We start from the raw sequence: 21,829 nt of genomic DNA, 5'->3' as shown, positions 1-21,829 counted from the left end.
AAAGACGGCTACATTGATTGAAAGCCATGTATGGCCTACTTGTGTGCAAGCAGAGCGCGCCATGACGAGGTGCGCTCACCACTGGCATCACCGCTTCCAAAACAAAACCTGATATATTATGTTATATTGTGTCACCATCGACAGCCAATAAGAGAGCACCGTTCTTGGTGACGTAACCTTAATGATGCTAGTCCCTGATTGGGCAAGAGAGGACACCGACATACACACCCAGCCGATCGCAGTACTTGTGCGCTCTGATTGCGCAAGTAATAATAAATAAATATAGCTGCAAGCAGCGATAAGGCAGGACCAAGAAAGAAGACAATACGCGCCAAGAACGATATGCACAAATAAGACTGACAAGCTGAGTTGTCGGTACCCGGATTTGAACCCATGACCTTTTTCTCCAAAGGCAAGAGCTCTACCAACTGAGCTATGCAGACACAGTCAGTTGTTCCATTGTAAAACGGAAAATCATTCAGTGTGTCCATTACTACAGTGTGTTCGCTGTTCATGTTTTCACGTACAAAGTTCTCTTAAACTGGAATTTCAGATAATGGTCCATACATTGTGTGTAGAACGTTTCATGTAAAATTGCTCAATAAACCAGGCAGAAAATAAGGTATAAGCATTCTTCAAACTGCTCAAAATGGCATAAAATCTGAGAGCGGAGCTTACTTGTCAAAGTGGAAACAAGTGCCATGAATTTTGGCCAAACAAAGCATGAGTTATGTTCAAATTTGAAAATAATTGCTATACAGTAGTTCCCCCCTTTGGCCAATTGGAGTAAGACTGCTTTCAGTGATATTTGGCATGACCCTCTACCATACTGTAACGTGTCATAATAAGCAAATGACGCTTCATGTAGGTATTAGGGGCAGAAGAAGAAGTTTCACAAAACAGCTATTTTCATTGGCTCATAAAAACCTTTTCACTTCAAACAAAATGTTGTGCATTTTGATCAAAGATCCTGGGAGGAGATACATTTGAACTGTTTTTCATATAATTCAAAATGGCGGGTGATCTAAAGGTCAGAGGTCAAAAGTCAGAACACGAAAGTTGTTTGGCATGAGGAGATACAATTATGTGTATCAAAGTGTCATTGCCAACGGTCAAACGGTTCATGAGCTATGCACGTTCAAAGTTAGCATTTTCAATTGAGTGCTATAGTGCCACCAGGCCAATCGTCTGGGGCTTCGCATAGTCACCGTTTGGAATGGCCCTCTACCAGATTACTGTGTTTCGCGAAAACCACACGACACTAAAACAAAAAGTGACCAAAGTCACTTCATGACTTCTTGGTCCCTTAATTAAGAAGGCATAAACAGGTAGTAATGTACAGGGAAAGCGCTTGCTCTCAAGTACCCTACACTGTAAAAAGCTGAGTGTCAATTTCGATAGACATGTATTGATTGAGGGAAATGTGTTTGTCATAGCATCAGCACAGTATGAAATGCTAACTAACTAACTAAATAATTAAGAAGGCATAAACAGGAAGTAATGTACAGGGATTAGCAATAAGGTACCAACAAACTAAGATTTAGGGTATTGTCCGGCCCATGTCGAACCACACAGGATTTGGATTGTACAGTATGAGCTATTAGCTCTCAGGTATGAATATAGATTTTCTCAAAGTGCACATCTATCCCCAGTGGTATGGGTAAATATAATGTACCGTCACTCCACAGGGCAATAACCAATGTATCAACGGTAAAACTGTAGTATTTCACACGTGAGTATACTGTATTGAGAACCAATGGTTCTCGAGCCATGTGGCTGATATAATTCCAACTCTGAGTGTGTATACATTTGTACACAAATATTAAGACCACGCTCAGAGTTTCAAAGGGATAAATTAACACTGAGAAATAAAATCCAATGACAGCCAGTGTTCTTGTGATTGGTTGTCAGCTGGATTTCAAGGCCTTCATCAGCATGCACTTCATTGTGTTATTTGACCAGCAAATTAATTTCGAGACACATTTTAAAAAGGTGGTTCAAACCTGTTTCTTTCAGCTAATAAACATTGCCAAAATCAAGTCGCTTTTAACCCCTCGAGATCTGGAACTCATTCATGCTTTTATTTCTTCCCGGCTGGACTATTGTAACTGATTATTCACTACCCTCAGTCGCTCCTCAATACACCGCCTCCAGTTGGTGCAGAATGCCAGACTTTGAACTTTGAAGGTCTCATATCACCCCTGTGCTTGCTGCTTTACATTGGCTTCCAATTGACTGCAGAATTGTTTTTAAAATTGTATTAATCACTTTTAAAGCTCTCCATGGGTCTCCTGTGTGCATAACTGAACTATTATCCCCCAAAGCAAATGTGAGAACACTAGGGTCTTCAGGTAAAGACCTTCTTAAAGTTCCTAAAACAAGACTAAGAAATAAAGGCGATAGAGCTTTTGCGGTTGTAGCCCTGTTCAAAAAGCTGCTAAAAACCGACTTGTTTCGTAAGCACTTTGGTTTGTAATACTGTCTATCTGTGTACTGTACTGCACGTTTATATATTTTATCACTACTCTAATGTACTGCATTGTGTTTTATTGCTGATCTATGTGATGCTCTTGTTTTATTTCATTTTATTTATTGTACAGCACCTTGTGACATTTCTTTTTTACCTTACCTTACACTGCAGCGACCACTTGTTCCTGTATGTTTACACTGTACAACATCCAGACTCTTCCTCAGCGAAGAGTCTGCCCAGCTCCTTAAGTCTCAGTCATGTCCAGTCGTGGCTATACTGCAAATCTCTCCTCGCTGGTCTGCTGGCAAGCTCGCTCCTCAAACCCCTTCAACTGACCCAGAGTGCCACAGCAATGACATCATACCTGGTTTTCAACCTCCGCATACCTGGTTTTCAACATTGCTCGTCAGTGTTCACACCTCTAACGCTTTTGCACTCCCCTTCACTGCCTTCTGGTTGCTGCCCACACCCCAATGCAAAACAGCTGGTGATGACATACAAGGCAATCAAACCGCATGGCATCACCTTAGCTTCAGGACATGATCCCATTAACTTATATCAGCTAACAGATCAGCTAACTGCTCATCCCTATTCCCTTCACCTACAGCACCCTTGCCATGCAACCGTCATGCCCTTTTCACTCCTGGCTCCAAAGCTGGGGAATGACCTCAGCCCTCAGTCAGGACTGCAGGCTCACTCCCCATTTTCACTCCCCATTTTCCGCCTCTTTAGACTCCACCTCGGCCCCTAGCAGGCTAGCACACCTATTTCTTGTATCCCTTCTTCAATTCAATTCAATTTTATGATAGTGCCAAATCACAACCGGTTGTCTCAAGACACTTTACATAATAGCAGAGACAGCGTTTTTGCAACGGTGGCAACGTCTTGTCACCTTTGATAGATGCTAAGTATACTATGCACTTACTTAGAGAAGATTCACACTGAGTCCATTTGATTCAAACAGTTCCCGAATACGATTGTCTGGTCCCCGTTGGCCATGATTCACATTGGCCTTGATTCCTCCGCACCCGAGTATGCTTCATTCAACTGTATTCAATGCTTTCACATTGCATCGATCTGTATCCAAGTACACTACAATCGGTCCCGAGACTACCTCCATGTGGTCCCGGGAATGGTTGGCGAAAAGGTACACAGCATTCACACTGCCACAACATCTGCCAAGTGGTCCAGAGTGCGCACCCGGGACCATAGTGTGAATTTCCCCTTACTTATGCTCTTTGAAACACTTAATTGCTTTTCTTTGACTCTACTCACATGACCATTTGCACACTTTGTTTTATTAGGATTCACACAATTATTTCTGCTCTAGCACTTACGCCATTCTGGATATCAAGTATTTACTAAATAACTAAATTGTTGGTACCACCAAAGTACACAAGGCAATTGAAAATCATTCCTTGCAGACTGTCACTGTCCAGAGACACAGCTGACCCAACTAACACACATTAAGTGCTTAATTAGAGCAGGTGTGGATGACATTTCCATTCATACGTGGAACTTGCGTTAAAATACGAAGTAACGCCTGAACAACTCTATTATGTTATGTTAAAAACGGATCGCTTGTTGCCTGGCTGTCAGCCTGTCACGTCAAGACAGCCGTGGGCCGGGGACTCCTTGTTCTTTTGCGGTCTGGTTGGAAAGCAGGCGAGGATGAGACCTGAAGCCAATCCAACTGCAGAGCTCAGTCGTTCTAGGCTCGGTTCTGTGTTTACAATAGGAACAAGCAGCCCTCGATCCTCCTCATATCACCTGAGGCCGACTGCAGTCTCACATCGGCTCCCCGGGTCTATGATGCCGCATATGATTCCAAAAATCACCGCCGTCAGAAAACAAGTGCAATGAATACTGTACCGTAGACATGTCTCTAAATCCCCATCCAATTTCAATTCTGCTTATTGTGATTTGTGTAGGCGAAAGAGAGAGCGACAGAGAGAGTGCATGCGTGCATGCATGCATATGTATTGTGGGGGGTGGGGAGAGAGAGAGAGAGAGAGAGAGAGACTAGGACTAGGGGATCATACAATACTGACACAGTAATCAGATAACAGCATATAGGTGTTCCTGGCACAGACTCAAAGTTAATATCACTTAGTTCTCTCTCTCTCACTCTCACTCTCTCTCTTTCGGCACAGACGTGCACAGCAAAATCCCTGCTTTGGTTCCGTGTCGAGACCAGTGGTTCTAACATCTTGTTACACACCAAGGCAATTAAGAGCAGATTTAACACACCCACACCAACACATTAAGGAGAGAAAAAAGCCAGCCAGAGAGAGAGATAGAGACAGAGAGCGAGAGGGCTGAAGGAGGCAGGAGTAAGGCAATGCATGCCCCAGGAACGCGCCCAGGGGGCCTTCCCACGTCCGAAACGGTCAAGCAGTGACAGAGTTACAGCGTTGCAGGACACGGGGACAGACACAGGGACATACATACATACACACATTTCTACGTAATGGAGCGGTTAGGCACCGCTCAAAAAGAGAGGGAGCGCAAACAACATGTGGAATTGAGGAGCATTAACTACAAATAGGGACATGAAGCATAATTTATGCTTCGTCACATGGTCATTTCTGCTCTAGGGGAAGAACACTAATGTTGTGGAGTAATGCAGGTTGTTCCATGTAAAGTAAAAAATTATAGTCAAGCGCCCGTAACGGCGAAGCTCAAATGGATTGATTTTGCCTATACACTACATTGTACGCTGGCAAGACTGTGTGCCTTGTTTACCTCTTCCCTCCCTCCCTTGTTTCCTGCACTCCCTTCATTAGTGAATGCATTCCTCCGTCAGCGGGTTTTGCTGACATCATCCAACGCGGGGCCCTGGCTAGCGTCCTCGCGGTCATGGTAAACAGCCAAGCAACGCTGTGTCGTTAATCAGCGGCGCTCTGTGACGTGTGGTTGTCCCCACTTGACCCCCGGTTCACAGCAGCCCACTCCATCACTCGTCATTAGCCACTATTCTGCCATCAAATTGGAGCCTTCCAGTCATCACACAACAGCAATACAGTAGGCTATTCGGGCATAGTGCTATAGTATTGGAAGGAAAAAATGATGAAGATATGTCATGTGCACGCCATGTTATAGAATTAGATGAGATTGGATTCACTTTATTGATCCCAGAGGGGAAATTATAATAGAACAATGGCAACAAATGGATTTTGAACAGATGGCGAGCTACAGTATTTAGCTTTTACTGACCAGTAATGTTCCTTCACTGTGAGCAATTCAGTTATGAAAACATAACTGCACAGCACGGGTATGTGGATATTTTCTCTCATAACAGACTTGCTAAAAGTCAATTTTTTTATTCATTCATTCAAAGTATAGCTAGTTTGGTGTCACAAATTACGAAGCAAACTACTTCCATGGATTTGACGTAAATTGCTTCGCCTTCGATATCTTTATTTAAATGTGTTCAAAATGTCAAAATGTCACTTGTCACTTAAAAGTGAAGAAAATAAATCTCGTCGCTGCTGAAAACAATAAAAACAATTCGGGTTGTGAAATCAGTTGTCGCCCTCCCTTTTATGTTACATCCTTTACCCTGGCCTAGACAAAGGGTCGGCTCGTAACAGCGTTGTTGTAGTAGAAGTGATGTGCTGCACCCCAATGTGACACTTATCGCCCACTCAGAATGCATTATGTGCGCTTGGTGGTCTGTTATTTTCTCGTTGCAGAGGTAAAATACCAGATAAAGGTCAGTGCTTTGATCTCACTGCGCTGGAAAAAGCCTGTAAGTCACAGACACAGACAAACAAATAAATGCCATTAATCCAACTGAAGGAGACTGTGTTGATTTTGACTGCAAATTTTGATAGCTTAGTCGTAGTCTTTTGAATACAACTTAATTAGTTTAGTCACCTGATTTTTTTTTAGCTTTGGTCTAGTTTTAGTCGATTAATCCATTCTGACCTGAGATCAGATTCTAAAAATGTCTTCTACATCCCGACAGTTTTCTGAAAAAGCTATGTTTCTATGTCAGTCGTTTTTAGATTTTTCAAAAATAGCAGACCTACAAGCTATTTTCAACATGTAACCAAACATAAAATGACTTGTCTTTTAGTTCTACTGGATCTCTTCTCCACTAGTCCCTCCCTAACATTTTAGTCTTGTTTTTATCGTTTTGAATCGTAACTTAGTCTTTATGTAGTTTTTATTTAGTTTTCGTCAGTGAAAAAAGGTAGTCGACAATTATTTTTTGTCGTAGCTTTAGTCGGCGAAATCAACCCGATAGCCAACTGACCTGTAGTGAGCGACGCCGTGACGGGCTCAGAGGTGACGTCTCCCTGTATGGTGATGAGGCCGACGGTGTACTCGGTGGACGGCAGCAGACCCTGGACCAGCGAGCGCGTCTTGTAGCCGTCCAGCGTGACCTTGGAGGTGTCCGTGCCGTCCGCCGAGCTGTAGCTGAGGATGAAGAGGTCGGCCGGCGGCGCCGGGGCGCTCCACGCCACCGCCACAGAGTCCGACGTCACGTCCGACAGGTAGAGCTGGGTCACGGGCCTGAACCCTGATGAAGGGAGGGAGCGGCCAAGGGTCAAAGGTGACCGTCAAGGAAGCATAAGCTGTCATGGAGGTGAGAGATGGGAGTGACTAGTTGGGGGGATGGATCCGAGAACGAAAGATAATATAGACATTAGGTTGAAATCCAGAGACAGAGAGTGAGTGGAGCTGCCTCACATGGGATGGAACGCAGTGGTGGGGATGATGATGATGATGATGCTGATGACGACGACAAAGGTGTGGCGTGTGTGGCGAAGAATGGCGTCAGAAGATAATATAGACATTAGGTTGAAATCCAGAGACAGAGAGTGTGTGAGAGTGTGATGGAGCTGCCTCACATCAGATGGAAAGCAGTGATGATGATGATGACGACGACGACGACGACAAAAGAGACTTAAGACGGTGACAGCCTTGATGAAGATGAAGACATTGATGACAGTTAGGATAAGAAGTGTTTACAGTGCACGATAGCGCTGCAGTTAGCAGAGCCCACTTCGTCACGATGTTTATCGTGAGCAAAACAGGCAAGCTGTGAGCTGACAGCAAATGGAAAATGGAGATGATAAGCAGCGCATTGCGGGAGGCGGGCCCGGGGTGAGCCGGTGAGCCACCATCAACGCTATCACTATATCACAGACACATTCTTGCAGATCACACACACCACAGATGTGCAAACGCTTGCCAGCAGATACAGATGGTGGCTGAAGTTAATGAATGCACCGCAACTGCGGAGAGGCTTGGAGCGCGGCTCCGGAACATCACAACTGGGGTGATTGATCCAATGTGCTGCTGGCATGAGTTTTGCGTCCGCACACCTGTGATGTATTGGCGAGAACACCTTACTTTGCTCATGCGTGTGACAAAGTACAAATGAATGGCATGAATGAATGGATTAATTAAATGAGGATGAATAGTTTAGAGTTGATCAATGGACAATTAGACATGATTATTATTATTTTTTTATTATATATATATATATTTGTTTTAATTCATTATAACCTGGCTAGGAGTCTTACAAACCGAATATTATTTTCATTATTATTTGCAATAATATACACCCTGTGACTGTGCAACTCCAAACAGGCCATTACTTTGAAAAAACATTTCCAAGCGTGATTTGACAAAGATCTGGCACAAAAAAAGGTGAAGCAACACATTACGGCAGTGACAGACGACAGCTCGATGGCATATCGACAGAATGACAGATGAGCCTGTATGAATTATCGACACTACTGTATAAAGTGCTTCGACGTCGTGCAGTAGGATAATAGAATGGTCGGCCACGGGGCAGAAGGACGGACAGCAGGCAAACGGTTCCTGCGGCGTTATGGGATTTCTATCAGTCGTCGTTTTGAGGTTCAGAGTTGGTGAAAGGGAGGCTGATCTCACATCCCCTCCGGATGAGGCCTTCACCCGAGTGCCATTCTGACAGGTGCTGCCAGTGCTATGCAGTGGTGTAAAGTAATTAACCCATTCTGACCTGAGATCAGATTCATACGAGGTTTTCCACTGGACACACACTGGTCTGATGAACCCATTCTGACCTGAGATCAGATTCTAAAAATGTCAAGTCGTTCTTCGATTTTTCAAAAATAGCAGACCTACAAGCTCGTAGCGCGCCACTCGGTGGTGAGCTTGTAGATCTGCTATTTTTCAATAGCTAAAGCATAACATGATGCTAACACCAAAACGGGTTCCCGGTCAGAATGGGTTAAACACATTTACTGTACTTAAGTACAATTTTGAGGTATTTGTACTTTACTGGAGAATTTCCAATTTCCAATACTTTTACTTCTACTCCACTACATCTCAGGCGAACATTGAACTTTTAATCCACTACAATTATTTGAAAACTTTTAGTTACTGGTTACTTTGGAGATTTTAATTTTGACTAGAAAACATACACACTTGACTAGAAAACAACCCTTTATACACTTAACATTTCGGCCATTTGAAAATAGCAGAACTACAAGCGACGCATTGTGAGCTTGTAGATCGGCAATTTTCAAAATATTTTGTAACACATTTTGAACTGTTGTGACATTAGGCAAAATGAGTACTTTTACTTTTAGTACTTTCAGTACATTTTGACGCCGATACCTTTGTACTTTTGACTTGAGTACAATTTGAATCCGGGACTTCAACTTGTAACGGAGTACACCTACATTGCAGATTTGCAGTATTGATGCTTTTACTTGAGTAAAACAATTGAGTAGCTGTTTCCACCACTGAGGACGTTCACCTGAGTGGCATTCTGACAGACTAGCAGAATGGCAGGGTGAAAGAGCCAAGGATGAGACGTTTAAACTGCACGTCGTTGACAGGTGATTAATTGTTCCCCCTATAATTCTCAGTCTGTCATTGTGCCACAGAGCTCTTGTCTGCACGGTCCTCTATCTTATATCTCCCTTCCTCTGCCTCCTCGGATACGACAAGGTGAGTGGTGCTAATAAAGGAGGATAACAACAAACAACGGGACAACAACGCCCCGACGATAACACTGACGGCCACGAGAGCGACACGATAGTAAACGGCAACACGCTGAAATGAAGGGAGATGGCAGGAGATGCAAAGAGTGACAGATGTGATGGCAGGCGAGCGTGCGTCTGTCACACTCTTGGCACTTGTGAAAATCGCAAAGAAATTCCCTCATGAGCAAAAAAATTGACAATGGCTGTGCCATTGAATAGGTTGACAGAGAGATGTGTCCTCCAGATCGCCAAGTAGAGAGAGAGAGAGAGAGAGAGAGAGAGAGAGAGAGAGAGAGAGAGAGATTCAAAGAAAGAGAAGAACATATTGGCTGTTACCCTACTTGCCATAGATGATGGATGCAAAATGAAGGTGCAATTAGAGAACACTTGTAGAAAGCTCATTAGGCACCATGAATAATTTATGCAAATGGTTTCATCAAAGCCTTTCCAAGCCATTTTTCTTCCGGTTTTATTTACCTTTTCCCTCCAGCACACACACTAGTTCTTCATTAGACTGTAGGCTATACACAACATTACACGCCACTGTCACTGAACTCCTTTTAGAAGTTCTTTTCAACCCGAGTTAGCACCAAACAGCTGTGACTGGATGCTGTTTCATTCTCATCTGATGATGGGTCATTTTGAGGCCATACAGGTACAATACAGTATGGTGTGTCCTTGATGCACCCTAGCCAGCACTTACCCCAAATGTATTAGGTAAACACCAGAGATTCTATCATCACCGTGGTTACAGCCATCGCCACGGTTTCAGCCCCCCCAAACTATGAGATAAATGAATCAAACTGCGCAAGGGCCCTGCAAACGTATAAAGGACTTCATTTTACGCCCCGTAAATCAAAGCCATTACCTGTGAAGGCATCTATGGTAGCTGTGGTGCTCTGTTGCCTTCCTCTGCGTGCTGCTACGGTGATGGTGTACTCCGTCCCGGGGTCCAGGTCTGTCAGTGTGGTGGTGATCACGTCTTTGGGTACTGTCATCTGGAACAGGGCAACGTTTGCTTAGCTCATCACTACAGCGCCAATGATGGCAATTTGTCCAAAGATACAATAGGCCTATCTCACAGGCCTTCCCCGCCCCCTTTCCAGACCTAGTGGTGTTGACGTGACGTCACTCAATAGACATTACCTACACTCAGAAGCCATAAACAACGCTTTTTCTGAAGGTAAACTTTATTCTATTTGGTTTAGCGGTCTTAACATCTTGTTTTCTTCATAGTAATATTGTTCTTTTACATTTTAACATGGTGCAGAGAAAGCAGGTAGGGATGTAGCTCTGGTCCATGAGTAAGGCTATGGACGGGGAAGGGCTGTGAGATACTGTAGGCCTATTGCCGGTGGTGGACAATTTACCTGACAAGCTTCATATCCCCAAGCACACGTGGCCATCATGACTCTAAATATGAGGTGGGCCCAGTGTAAAATACCCTCAAACACGGTCAGTGTCAGTGAAATGATCTAAAATTATATATCGAGCCAATATGGAAATGTATTATATCCTTTGTTTGATCCTTTGCTCCCCCCCCCCTCCACTGTGCATTTTCAACCACGGCCACAGGTGACACCGGAGGAGCATGTGTGTGTATGTGACTCTTTACCTCTGTGATGGCACCGGAGGAGGATGTGTATGTGACTCGGTAGTGGTCGATCGGCCCCTGGACCTCCCCCCACTGCAGCGTGATGGTGTTGTCTGTAGAAGCTGTTACTGTCAGGCCCATGGGCACATCCAGACCTGATACACACAACACATACTGTACTGTTACAGTCAGGCCAATGGGCACATCCAGACCTGATACACACAACACATACTGTTACAGTCAGACCCATGGGCACATCCAGACCTGATACACACACAAGACAAGGACCTTCAGTAAAAAATAAATAACTTAAACCAATTAGAGAAATACATTATTGGCGAATTGGTCGGACACACGGTTGTCCAGAACCGCAACAAAAGGCCTCTGTCCGGGCCCCTGCCCAGAGTCCATATTTGGAGCTGGCCTGTTCTGACATCACAACACTGGAGAGAAATCTCCATATATGGTCATAAAAGGGACACAGACAGATGAGTGGAACGGGTACTCTGACACTGGTACAACGGGAATTGTATAGCCGGGTGGGGCATGGATCTCCAACTTCCATCACCACCGACTCGGTGCTCTACAGCCGGGCATTCTGGATTTAGTAATAATAATTACAAATAAAATGTAAAAAAGGACCCATAAAATGTGTCCGCGACCCACAAATGGGTCCTGACCCAGTGTTTGGGAAACAGTGCTGTACATTATGGCATCTGATTTGATTTTGTACGTTTTGTTTACTTTTCTTCAATAAAGAAACGACATAGTGCTAACCCACATCCATAATGAATCAAGTAGAAACCTGGCCTGTGATGATTACATGGTTTCCAGTAGTGCTTTTCTCCAATCAGTGGCTATTGTAGTAGATCAGTGGTTCCTTAACATGAGCACTTGCCTGTCCTGGCGTTCATTGTTGCTGGCGTACTCTGGTTGGCTCCTTTCATGGCGGAGATGCCAATTCCATACTCTGTTCCTGGTAGCAGGTCTGTGAGAGAGAGAGAGAGAGAATTTAAAGTAATAAAAAGAGAATTGTGTTGTGTGTCCTCCAATCCCTGTTCTGTCTCTATCTCACATTCTGCCCCCCGCACACACACACACACACACACACACACACACACACACACACACACACACACACACACACACACACACACACACACACACACACACACACACACACACACACACACACACACACACACACACACACACACACACACACACACACACACACACACACACACACACACACACACACACACACACACACACACACACACACACATGCCAGGCAGTTATATGGAGGTTTTTTTCCTCCATAAAAGCCCAATTAAATTCATTCATTATTAATGAAACCAGACCAAAAATAAATAACATAAATTGTGTAAATCAATATATTTTTTTGGATAATCTAATCCCCTGGTTAGCAGAGATCTTCTGCTAAAACCCAATTAGTGTTGAAAATCAATGCTGCAAATGTGAAATCTCCAAACTATTTAGTGTGACTGGCGCCTTAGACAGACAGACAGACAGACAGACAGACAGACAGACGGACAGACAGACCACATGCCAGCCACAGCCTTTAATTCACCACCGTGGCCTTTCATAAAACATTCTGATCCACACGACCCGTCTGCCCGCGAGGCAAACAAACAGTTGTGCCCTGTGGACTGTGGAGTTCTGTTGGTGTTTGAGGTAAATGGCGACACCTCCCTTGGATTAGGATGCAGTATGTATGCACGATGTCACTCATGAGAAATAGCATTACAAAAATAATAATCTCTGGACGTTTGCCAAAAATAGCAGATAGGGTGAGAGCATGTACAGTATGTAGATCTGCTATTTTTGGGAAAGATATTTGGTATAGACAGGCATACAAACAGAGCAGGGGTGGAAAAGGTGACAATTTAACAATTTCGACTTCCTGAAGCTGGAATTGAAAATAAAAATCACACTGATTAGTACATGTAGCCTATGATTGATTAGTCAATGCTGGCTTTGTGTTTGAAGTTTGTTCAACTTCACGACATCCTTTTTCTTGTGAATTGCACGTGCAATCTACAGTACCAACTCCGCCTTTACGATGGACTTGTTTATTGTGAGGGGGAAACCCTGTAATGTTTTGTTTACCTATAACAATGAATAAAATAATTAATTGAAAGGACTTTACACGAGGGACACAATATCTCCCGCTCGCCCTCATCCTAACCTCTGAGCGTGCTCTTGGTCGTCGGTCCCTCGCTGCGCGCCACGAAGACTTTGTCATACTGGTCTCCTGCTAGCGTGCTGTACACCACCTGGTAGCCTTCCACCTGGAGGTTGAAACACACAACATTTAGTGTGCTGTACACCACCTGGTAGCCTTCCACCTGGAGGTTGAAACACACAACATTTAGTGTGCTGTACACCACCTGGTAGCCTTCCACCTGGAGGTTGAAACACACAACATTTAGTGTGCTGTACACCACCTGGTAGCCTTCCACCTGGAGGTTGAAACACACAACATTTAGTGTGCTGTACACCACCTAGTAGCCTTCCACCTGGAGGTTGAAACACACAACATTTAGTGTGCTGTACACTTAGAGTATATATACAATAGAGAAGGCACCCAGAGGAAACCCTGAGGCGAAATGGACATAGTGGCCGAATTTGTCATTGCAGCTCGAGCCAGCGCTGCTCCGTTGACTATCATGTGATTGAGGCCATGACACGTGAACGAATGTTTCATACGTGAACGCACACAAACGGCACAATGATAGTCAACGGCAGCGCGTTCATGTGTTTGAGGCAAATCCATCCCAGAATGCACTCTGTTCCTACCAGGAAGGAGGACTGAAATCGCCTCATGCGCTTTTGAGCAACTTAATGCAAGTGGATGGGAGGAGAACTCGGGTGTCTTCTCTATTCATATATAACGCTATGGCATTGGCTGTACACCACCTGGTAGCCTTCCACCTATAGAAACACTTCACATTACACCACCTGGTAGCCTTCCACCTGGAGGTTGAAACACTCAACATTTAGTGTGCTGTACACCACCTGGTAGCCTTCCACCTGGAGGTTGAAACACACATTACACCACCTGGTAGCCTTCCACCTAGAGGTTGAAACACACCATTACACCACCTGGTAGCCTTCCACCTGGAGGTAGAAACACACAACATTACACCACCTGGTAGCCTTCCACCTGGAGGTTGAAACACACCATTACACCACCTGGTAGCCTTCCACCTGGAGGTAGAAACACACAACATTACACCACCTGGTAGCCTTCCACCTAGAGGTTGAAACACACCATTACACCACCTGGTAGCCTTCCACCTGGAGGTAGAAACACACAACATTACACCACCTGGTAGCCTTCCACCTAGAGGTTGAAACACACAACATTTAGTGTGCTGTACACCACCTGGTAGCCTTCCACCTGGAGGTAGAAACACACAACATTTACCCATTTACATTGCCAGTGGTGGAAAGTAGTACATTTAACACAAGTACATTTACTTAAGTACAATTTTGAGGTATTTGTGCTATACTTCCAATATACTTCTACTCCACTACACCTCGGATCCAATTATTGTACTTTTACTCCACTACATGCATTTGAAAACTTTAGTTAGTAGTTACTTTGTAGATTTGGATTATTATTACAAAGCAGACATGACCCACTTCAGCCCTAATACATTTTCGCCGTTTGAAAATATCCAATCTACAAGCTCACAATGCGTCACTTGTAGATCTGCTAGTTTCAAAAGATTTTTATACATTAGAAATGTGGAAATGAGACATGCACAATGAGTAACCTACTTTTACTTTTGGTACATTAAGAACATTTTGTATTGTCAATACTTTTGTACATTTTGAATTCTGGACTTTTACTTGTAACAGAGTATTTCTACATTGCAATAACATTTGAGTACTTTTTCCACCACTGTGTGTGTGTTGGCTTGGCATAGAGCCTGCCAGCATGTGACATTGTAGTGGAGGTAAACCACACAGTGACAGTAACTAATGAAGATATGGCATCCACTTAACATTGTCTTCAGGCTCATTACAGAAAACCACCCACTGTCCAAACAATGCAGTTCCATTATATATAGAATTCAATAATAAAATGTCTGGATGAAGGTGGATATTAAATGCTACAGTAAACTGTGCTTTGACACTCCAGCTGTTATCATCTATGCTGCGGAAGATATATTATCTTTAAAGATAAAAGCTAAAGAAAAACACTTCATATTTAGAAGATTGAAGAGCAGCGAAATTTCCAAGTGTTAAATAGTTAGCAAATTAGGCCATTGTATTTGCACAGCAGAAGGCTGCATCACGTTAAGATCATATGTATGTTATGCTATGCCCTGATGCTCCTGTATATAAAGGTATGCTAAACCCTATACTTGAACCTCCTACTGTATATATTTTAACTTATGCTAAAGTCGATACAGACCCTCCTATATATTAACTAATACTAAAAGCCTACACTGATTCTGGTGGTTCTAAGTGCTGTGTATCGTCCAGAGTAGTGGCTAAACCAACCAAAGCCCATTATATGCCACAGAATGAAACAAATAGCTGAGGATCAAACGTAAATCCGCCGTGATCCACGCTGTAAGTAGTAAAGTACCTCCGCCTCACTGTCGTCCCACTCCAGCTCCAGGGAGGTGGAGGTCTTGGAGACCAGCCGGGGGTTCTTGGGGGCGTCGATCTCTGAGAAGAACGATAAAACTGACAATGTTCGGGATAACTGAGACCAATTCGCAAGAAATGGTGTACCATCATGCAACATCAGCAGTTTATACGCATAACATTATGGTTAGTCGTTGTTAATAACAGTTTACATATATCTCTACTGTCGGGAAGAAACCACTTAACTCCAAAATGTTCATTTTTCAGAAAATGAAAGATATACATTTTTCGGGAATTGAAGAAAAACCTTATGTTTTAAAAACAAAGCTGCCACATCAAAGTTGGTGTTGTGACTTTATAAATATTGTCAAATACTTGCATGAGATGGGGAGAAGTGGTGTGAGTTAGCTGTTTAGACAGTTTGAGGGTCCAATGGAGTTAAGTTTGTCTGAAGCGCTTTTTAATACTTTCCATTGGTTCAATATGATTAATGCAAAGAAATAAATAAATCTAAAACCTAAAAAATGAGGTTAGGTGGTTTTCTCACGACATCAACGATTTATTATGCATAACATTATGGTTAGTCATTTGTTAATAACAGGTGACATATATTATTATGCATAACATTATGATTAGTCGTTGTTAATAATTAATAATTCATATTATAATGCATAACATATCATTCATAATCATTGTTAATAACAGGTGACATATAATCATCAAACACAGGATACTGTGTTGGCAAATCATCAGTTACTGCATATCACCATATGCATTACACATACTTTTCGCTTTACATCAAGTAAAACAATATAAGTTGTACATACTGCAACACAATCTTTCTGAAGACACATTCGCCACCCAACTCAGTGTGAGCACACTAGTGTACAGGCAATATGCTGATAAACAACTTAAATGCCGGTTGACATTGTTCCCAAGGTCTCTATAGTACTGTAGGTCCCGTCGCTGTTTTTAACACTAAATACAGAATATAACCGATTGAAGATAGGAAAATAGCCGATTACAGATCGGCTATTTTGGTCAGAGGTCATCTCCAGAGTAGAGATGCTAACACAGATGTGCATGCACACAACAGCACACACGACCAGCTGCCGTTCTCACCGGTGGAGAACTCTGTGGAGACGGATTCACTCTCGTTTCCTTTCCTCACACCGCTCACTGAAACCTCGTACCGAGAGCCAGGCCGTAGGACCTGCAGGAGAGAAGAGCTTTTTATCTGTTCATATGCGTTTTAAGCCACAAGATCCATTTTCTGAGTGAAACCTTTTGCAGGAGCTAAGCTACAAGATCTACATCTATACAAGCTTATACAACGTGATAGCGGAAATACATTAGCATAGAGTCTGTATGCAGACAGCACCCTTCGCTCCCACCTGAAGTGAGTATTGGCTGAGTGTGGGCTGCAGATGAAAGGTCACTCTAACCCTAACCTGCAACCTGAAGTGTGGGCTGCAGATGAAAGATGACCCTAAACCTAACCCACCTGAAGTCACTATTGGCTGAGTGTGGGCTGCAGATGAAAGGTGACCCTAACCCTAACCCACCTGAAGTGAGTATTGGCCGAGTGTGGGCTGCAGGTGAAAGGTGACCCTAACCCTAACCCACCTGAAGTGAGTATTGGCTGAGTGTGGGCTGCAGATGAAAGGTGACCCTAACCCACCTGAAGTGCGTATTGGCTGAATGTGGGCTGCAGATGAAAGGTGACCCTAACCCTAACCCACCTGAAGTGAGTATTGGCTGAGTGTGGGCTGCAGACGGAAGGTGGTGCGAGGCCCATCGCCTCCCACCAGGGCGTAGCGGAGTATTATCTGATCGATCTTAGCCTTGGGAGGAGTCCACTCCACAAACGCCACTGTGTCAGACACATCCCTCACTATCAGCTGGGTGGGCCCGTCAATTACTGGATAGATGGAGGAAGGAAAGAAAGAAAGAAAGAAAGAAAGAAAGATAGAAAGATAGAAAGAAAGGTTCATATTATAAATTCGTATAAAAGCTCTGTCCTTGCTACCATGCCACATTCACTTTTAAAAGGACACACACATTATCTCTACTGTATTTAAACTGCTACAGTAGAGAATGTAACTAGTGGTAATCAATAGGCCGAGAGGGGTTGGAAAAGGCTGCAGTAATTCTTTCTCACTGTAAAGTGGAATGCAAATATCCAATGACCGGCTGTTTATTGAATGCGATGCCACATCATCCGCCTCAAATGGAACCCAAAGCACCCATTTAAACTAATAGAGCCTAGGCTGTACACAAGAATATATTGCTTTGTGCCTATTTAACCAAAGCTACGTACATTGCTAGTAATATCGCATATATCCACTTAATCACTATTGACAAGATGGGTAGATGGCCGTTAGCTAAAGTACAGTCACCTTCTCAGCAACATACTACATTACAGTCAACTGTGCTAATTGAACTCTGAGAGTGTGTACAAATGGAACCATGATGAAAGTGTACTTCATATATCTCAGTTACATTGAAGATTGTGTACTATATAACACAGTCTGTCTGGTTTTAAAGTGTCCGTAATCTGTATTAAGTCCACTGAACCCTTGCATATATCTTTTCTGGGGCGAACATCAATGAAAATAGCAGATCTACAGTACAAGCTCTCATCGCGTTACTGTTTTTGACGCAGATATTTGGTGTCGTGTAGAGGGAAAAAACAAGGGGTCCCCAATAATTAATATCATGGGTATGGGTGTTGTGTGAAATACTGCATGTTGCTATACTTATAGTGCTTCCAAGTAATTCTTTGAGGAAGTATGACAATAAATAAATAAAATCTTACAATTTAGATGGAGACAATGAACAAAGATTGTCAAATGGGGGAGATTTGGAGTCGGGAGCCGTTAATTAATTTCCGGTCACTTATTGGAAGTTGTTGTTATGGCAAAATGATCCTATATAGTGTGAATGGTTCAAAGATCCAATCTTTAGCCTCACGATTTTCTCACAGACAAAGGGGCTGCTGACCCTGCTGCTCAATGAAGCACATCTTTTATCCAGATTCATCCAGTTGTGTGTGACGCAAGCTTGGCTCACATTACAGGATAATCTCGTCAGATATCAGAAATCATTCCCAATAAGGCTCAAACCGGGAACGCCCCCTCCCGGTAGTTAGGAAAAGTGAGCTGCATGGGCTTTAGACTTTATTTATTTATTCATCCATCTGATACTGCGTATATAAAAATGGAAAGACAACATATACCAAGAATAAATCATGACAAGAAATGACTCATGGAAAACCTTCCTTTAGGATGGTCACAAACTGGTGGAAAAGTATCAAAAGTCCCTAAAACTTGTGGCCTGAGATTTATAATATCTGTACATAATGTTCCCTTGTTCTTTGGCCATGTAAAACCGACATGACATGACAGGCTTTACCCAAGCAAGGTATGGACACATACTGCATAATTAAATTGTCTCCATGGTGATTGTTGCACAGCCAGACACTTATTGCATTAGGTTTGGAGAGTGCAAAACACGCCGGGCGTAACGAGCAAAACACATCCACAAAGTTCAGCTGTGCAGGGCTTATGGGATGAGGCTGCTAAACACTTGAATTTGCTCACAGCTTTGAGTTTGAAGATTAAAGCAAAAAAGAAGCATGGCTTCACGAACAATATGATAATGGAAAGCTGTCTCTTATTAATTAAACCAGAGTCCCTTATTTCAGCAACATCTGTTGTTATTGTTTGCTGCTGTTGTTTTAGGTTTTTTTTTAAAATCATTTTAAGAATAATTAATATGGTCTATGCAGTCGCAACGTTTTATCTTCGCTCTTCGCATTGCTTTTGTAATTATTTAGTATTTATTTTTCTTGTAGCTGCAATGTCGAGGTGCCAGAACACAGAAATGTTACTCTCTTGTCCTTACAGTATATAATGGAATGTAACAATAAAGAATGTTGAATCTTGACATATTGCAGGTCTTCCTCAGAAGCTACTATGGGCCCCTGAGGTATTTGAAAATGCCCCCCTGGGCCTCGTTCTACAAAACAGCCCTAAAGAAGAGACGGTTGCTTAGAACCCACTCCCACAGCAGCCGTTTTTTCGCCCGTCTTCTTCTCTCCGTCTACATTTCCCCTCCACTCCTCCTCCTCCTCCTCCTCCTCTACCCTGTTATCTCTGTGGAAGGATAAATCTTTGCTCTCATGAATAATTTAGCAACTTCAAATTTGTCTGCGCTTATTTTTTCCCCCGCCGTCGTCCTCTCCATCCAATAAGGTGTCCCGCGGTAGACCGAGGTGAAAAATTAATGAGAGGAGCTTATGAATTATAAATACCTACTTAATTACAAGCGACAGTCGGGACGTAAAGACCGGACAGGAAATTGATGGTGTTTTGACTGCTGGATGGCGCCGTTTGAATTGTTACAGAGGAGTTTTGAATTGCCTGTACTCTCTGCTTGTCTAAGAAATGTCAGTCAGCTTGGTGGGGCGGGGGTGGGGGGGTGGTATACCGTATACCTTGCAGAGGGTTTACATTAAGGACATAATTGGTGGAAAGACCGTCCAATTTGTCAAGGTGACATCCCCTATTACTCTCTAGGTGTCTAGGTGCGAGACTGTGTGTGTGTGTGTGTGTGTGTGTGTGTGTGTGTGTGTGTGCGTGCGAGACTGTGTGCGTGTGTGCGTGCGTGCGTGTGTGTGTCTCTGCGCACCTAGAGAGAGGATTTGCATGTCTGAAGATAGCATGAGGTACACTAAGCCTGTGCTTGTAATATCGTCAGACTGTTTGGACTTACGTAGGTCTGTTTTGTATGTTTTGCATGAATGCTTGCAGGCAGATGTGTGTGCTGTGTAGTGTGAAGTACGTGTACTGTATGTGCATGTGTGTGTATACACATGCCTGCACGTGAGAACTTAACCTCATCACGTTGTGAAACCCCAAGTGTGAATTTTGTGAACTAAACACTAAACGTTAAATTAACATTTTATTATTTAAGATTAAAGGTCAAAATGGATTGGTTGGTTCTAAATGTCTGATACATTTGTTTTTAAATTTCCAAGCCCTACAGTAGGTTTAGGAGAATCTCATCACAGTGGTGCAGGTCATGCTAACATGTTCTCATGCTGCTACAAAAAAGCAACTAGCAACTAGCTATTATCCACCATCCTATAAAGTAATGTGGGGGTACGTGGCTGGAGATAACCAATATTCTATATCGTAATTATTCAATTAACCTGTAGATTTGAAGTATTAGGGAAGCAATAAAACAATTAAGCTCCGAATGTAGACCACTGTGTTGTACTTCCAGAACATTTTAATTAAAAAAAATGGTAATTTAATTTGTACGCTAAGCATGAAGTATTTCTTATGTTATACATCAGATCACAAACAATGGACCACAATGGACTTTTTGGTGTTGTCGTTTATCGTTACTGTAATATGTAGCATTTCGTACATTTCTGATCAATAAAGTATTAAATTAATAAATCAAGACACTTATTTTGATTAAGTTAAATTAAGTTAAAGGTATTGTAGACAAGTTTCCAGTGTTTGTACACAGAATTGATCGAGTGTTTCCAAACAAATTAAAATCTAGCTCCACCCCCCTCCCCCCGTCATTCTATTGGCTGAGCCAGGTCACTTCAGGCTATGGGGTTGTTGTTGCTGCTGGGAGGGACGCTATGGATATTGCGCTCGTATGGCTAAATATGACATTAAAAAATTATGAATTTCTATCGATATCATAGTTACAACAATGACATTGAGTTGACATGTTTTTTTAAGGGTAACTGTAGCGTAATCACAATATCACAAGACTGACACGACGAGTCCCGCAAATGAGGAAGTAGGAAGTAGTGGAGCAGACTCACTGGCTCTCAATTCAATTATCTTTCATTTGTAATCGTGCATATAAAACATATTGCCCCTCAAATGCCCCAGCCACTACAGCATCGTTCATGTGAACTACTTTGTCCACGGTTATTCATCGCTATGATGATCAGCGACGGCTTGTCACCGTTGGCGAGCACGGGTTGAATGCAAGCTTCAAGCCGGCCGGACCACCAAACCATGCGCTATACATAGCGATTCTCATAATTTCAACAGGCTTACATATTACATCATAAACATACTATTTCACATGAACAATGGTGAAACTAAGATA

The 21,829-nt window shown here is 43.0% G+C and overlaps 1 protein-coding gene across 1 annotated transcript in view; it reads right to left on the bottom strand.

The window, feature by feature from the left end:
- tnr (tenascin R (restrictin, janusin)) overlaps positions 1 to 21,829 on the bottom strand; it is a gene marked incomplete at its 5' end in the record, with an annotated part of 107,458 nt that overhangs the window by 54,455 nt on the left and 31,174 nt on the right. Inside the window, 8 exons of the mRNA XM_080777902.1 lie at positions 6,732 to 6,998; positions 10,331 to 10,460; positions 11,078 to 11,211; positions 11,955 to 12,044; positions 13,269 to 13,371; positions 15,684 to 15,766; positions 16,808 to 16,898; positions 17,428 to 17,606. Coding sequence (XP_080634028.1) covers positions 6,732 to 6,998; positions 10,331 to 10,460; positions 11,078 to 11,211; positions 11,955 to 12,044; positions 13,269 to 13,371; positions 15,684 to 15,766; positions 16,808 to 16,898; positions 17,428 to 17,606 — 1,077 coding nt within the window. The remainder of the gene's footprint in view (positions 1 to 6,731; positions 6,999 to 10,330; positions 10,461 to 11,077; positions 11,212 to 11,954; positions 12,045 to 13,268; positions 13,372 to 15,683; positions 15,767 to 16,807; positions 16,899 to 17,427; positions 17,607 to 21,829) is intronic.

The sequence above is a fragment of the Protomyctophum bolini genome (assembly GCF_963924005.1).
Source record: "Protomyctophum bolini genome assembly, chromosome: 12".
Lineage (NCBI taxonomy): Eukaryota > Metazoa > Chordata > Actinopteri > Myctophiformes > Myctophidae > Protomyctophum > Protomyctophum bolini.
This window is presented reverse-complemented; position numbering and strand designations above follow the sequence as displayed.